Consider the following 3210-nt stretch of genomic DNA (forward strand, 5'->3'; position numbering starts at 1 on the left):
ATGAGCAACACAGATGATGATCTGCCCCGGATTTTATTCCTTCACGGGTAAGAAGGAGAATATCCTCATGAACCACCTATCACCCTCACAATGCCTCATTATGGTCTCACTTTCCCCTATCTGTACTGCGGCGCCACGGGGGATGATGCACGGGCGCTTTGTGATGAAGGTAGTACGGGGTGAAATTTGTGTACAACATATTGGAAGATCCAATGCAAACGTCAGTTGTATTGGAAAATTGTAGACTTCCAGTCTTACGTATGAGTAAGAAGCTTCGTAGGAGGGGGCTCTGCCGGCTTGTTCACACGGGGGAAAGCTTAGCTGTCTGAGAGGCCACGATGATTATTCCGTTTTGCCTAAATCTCGTCTGTCCCACTCATCACATTCGACTTCTCTTGCTTCGGCCTCCTTCGGCGTTGTTGGATACAGGATGGACGGAGGACCAGCTGGCAGCAAACAACGCCTCCTGCAACGCGCCGTGGGACGGAGTAACTTCCTAGCGCCTGATCTGAAAAGCCGGAAAATCCTTTTGCTGTACACAATCGCCTTCGGTTGCTTCATCGTTTTGGCGATTAGTATAATCGTGTAAGTTTTCAGTTGCGAGTCACCCTTGCTATTCCGCAACCCCAGGGAAGACTACACAGATCTTGGATCGGGTGAAGACCCAGTAGCTGATGCCGTATAATAGTTCGTTATGGCCAGTCCGTCGACTGCATGCCTTTCTTGATGGCCTGGGCTTCTTTAGCATTCCAGTTGGCAGTGTAAAGTTTGTGACAAGGTCCTCCGCAACATAAGGGGTGGCTCACGCAGATAATAGTCACTTCATTCGAGATTTGCCAAGTTCCAATCTGGCAATAATGGTGGGCTCAACTAATTCCGTCTCCCCAACGAACGCCCTGTGGTCATCGCGGATTTGGATTGTTCAGGGTCTTTTGGATATTCATTACTTCTATTCATGCTGCCATGTTCACCATCGCTGCGGTAAGGATCTATTCGTGCAGGAGCAGAGGAGGAGTAGATAGTAGTTTTGTATCGATGGGTCCACCGTAGCGGACCCCCTCCTGCCAGATGAAGAGGGCCCACTGATAACCGTGATATGGGTGCCGATTTTAACGTAGCATCGCACTACTCTGTCGTTGCTGCTGCGTGGCTACTTCCGCCGCCGCTCCTTACCCCGTGCACGGCGCCTGTTGCCGTGCTTCGCTTGCATCGGGAAGCTGTTTTTTTGTTATCGGCTGTACTCTAGCTCGATTGACAGCCTGCTAAATGATCGCGGATGGCGTCAACGTGGGTGGCTGCATGTGATCAATGGTCTCGCCAATGTGCATTCTGCTCGTAGTATACGGAAAAACGGTTCAGATTGGCACCACCGGATGCTTATTGCTTGTGGATGGTGTCGAGCCGTGCGGAGAGTTTGAATGATATCGTTGATGACTGTGTGAAATGAACAAATGAATATCGTTTTTTGTGTCCACAGGTCATCGCCACCTGTGTTGGATACTACGTGAGTGGCCGGTGGTTGTCGTCACTTATACTGAGCACGGCTGTTCGCGAAGCGTCTGAGGCTTTCCACACATACAGGCCCCATGTTGTCGTCGCATCAGCATTCGGTGCTGTCGTCGCATTCCACATGGATGTTCCGAAGATGCCGCTGGTAAGTACCTACTGAGCCATATTTTGTTTTGGGTGCGCATGCATGTGATTGTGCATTATACCTAGCTTTTGCCGGTGAACTCGTGTCCTTTTGTGACCCGGCGGATCGCTCGTGGCCAATGTTGTGTGCTTGTGGCACGGTGGAAGGTCAATTACTGCATGCAGACTCAGCTCCCCTCTAGTGCCTCGCACCTGGTGAAGGTGACAGGCAGACAATTCGGTATTTGTGAGAGCGTTTGACTGCTAGGACTGTCCTGTACAAGGTAATAATTAACTCGTTCGAACTGAAGGGCTGTGGCGCAGTTGTCGTCGCTTACTCGAGGGACCACATTAGTGTTGTGTTACGGGGCCACGCGTACATCTTTTGCAATGAAGCTGTGCTGCTTACCTCAATACAGCTGTTGTTCACTCCGGCTCAAGACATGTACCGGCGGTACCTCCGGACAACGCAGCAGATGTCTCTTCGCAATTATCCGTATACGCTGATAGTGCATGGGAGTCGAGACACGGTTGTGTCACTTCAAGACTCGATACGCCTCGTTGAGACGGCAGAGCTCGGTCGGTGCAGACTCGAGGTGATCGGTGAGTCTCAGTTTCCGAGTGCCCACGATGGTGAAAGTGGCATGCATGTGCGCATCTCCCCCCGTAGCAAGTAGTATCATCTTTGAGCCGCACCACCTTCACGGCTTTTCCTTTCTTTAGGTGACAAAAAATTTGTGGGCAGTGGTAGCCCCCGGAACAGAACTTGGACAGGCCGTACATCGGTGACACAGTCGCGACTTTTACGCATCTTTTGATGTGCTGGATCCGAGCACTTAAGGCTCGATAAGCAGTAACTGTTTTGTGCTTCGGAATGCCTTTTCAGATGACGACCATCACTTGCGCTCTCTCACCCAGCAGGAGATAAGGTGGGTGTTGGAGGCGTTTCGGTCGCAATGCAGTGAGGCACAGTACAAGCAGCTCGGCGTTTGCTCACGGGCATACGAGAGGGATACTGTGTCCCGAACTATTCATTCCCTGGCTCATCTTTTGATCTACTCTCACTGTGGACAATCAAAACATGTATTGTTGCAAATGAGGGTTTATCCAATTCCGTTAGTTTTCAGTCCTCAGTGCGTGTTTCGAGCCGCTCCGGTCGTGCTCCGTCTTTATGGATTCGTTGATTGGAACGTATTGCCGGTTTGGCAGACATACTTCGGATGGTGTGTATGGAACAGGATGTTCAAGAACAGCACACTGGTACAGGGTTCTTGCGTTTGTGTTATCTCGCGTGTCTGCTGCAGCGCCTGGGTTGATGAAGTCTTTAAAAGAGGAAGGGCGAATGTTTTGATGCTGGCTCAAGAGGGCGACAAGTCCGTCGACCCAACACTGTACGAAACTCCCAATTTAGAAGCAGGGGACCAGCGTGGAGAGGACAAGACGAGAACAGAGGCTGCAGACAAAGAACGTGAGGTGGTAACGGCTGCTTCCGAAGGCGACGATGGAAGAGATGGGACTGGCCCAGTCACAGGGCCACTGCTGTCCAGTTCATCAGAGGCAGATTCTCTTTTGGCCTAA

General features: G+C 51.1%; 1 protein-coding gene across 1 annotated transcript; it reads left to right on the plus strand.

The window, feature by feature from the left end:
• NCLIV_065500 (conserved hypothetical protein) lies at window positions 1–3210 on the plus strand (the record flags this gene model as incomplete). The annotated part of the gene is made up of 7 exons (XM_003886101.1): window positions 1–47; window positions 430–585; window positions 927–981; window positions 1478–1654; window positions 2052–2235; window positions 2519–2561; window positions 2937–3210. The coding sequence occupies 7 exons, from the start codon at window positions 1–3 to the stop codon at window positions 3208–3210; spliced, it is 936 nt and encodes a 311-aa protein (XP_003886150.1).

This window comes from Neospora caninum, chromosome XII (genome assembly GCF_000208865.1).
Source record: "Neospora caninum Liverpool complete genome, chromosome XII".
Lineage (NCBI taxonomy): Eukaryota > Apicomplexa > Conoidasida > Eucoccidiorida > Sarcocystidae > Neospora > Neospora caninum.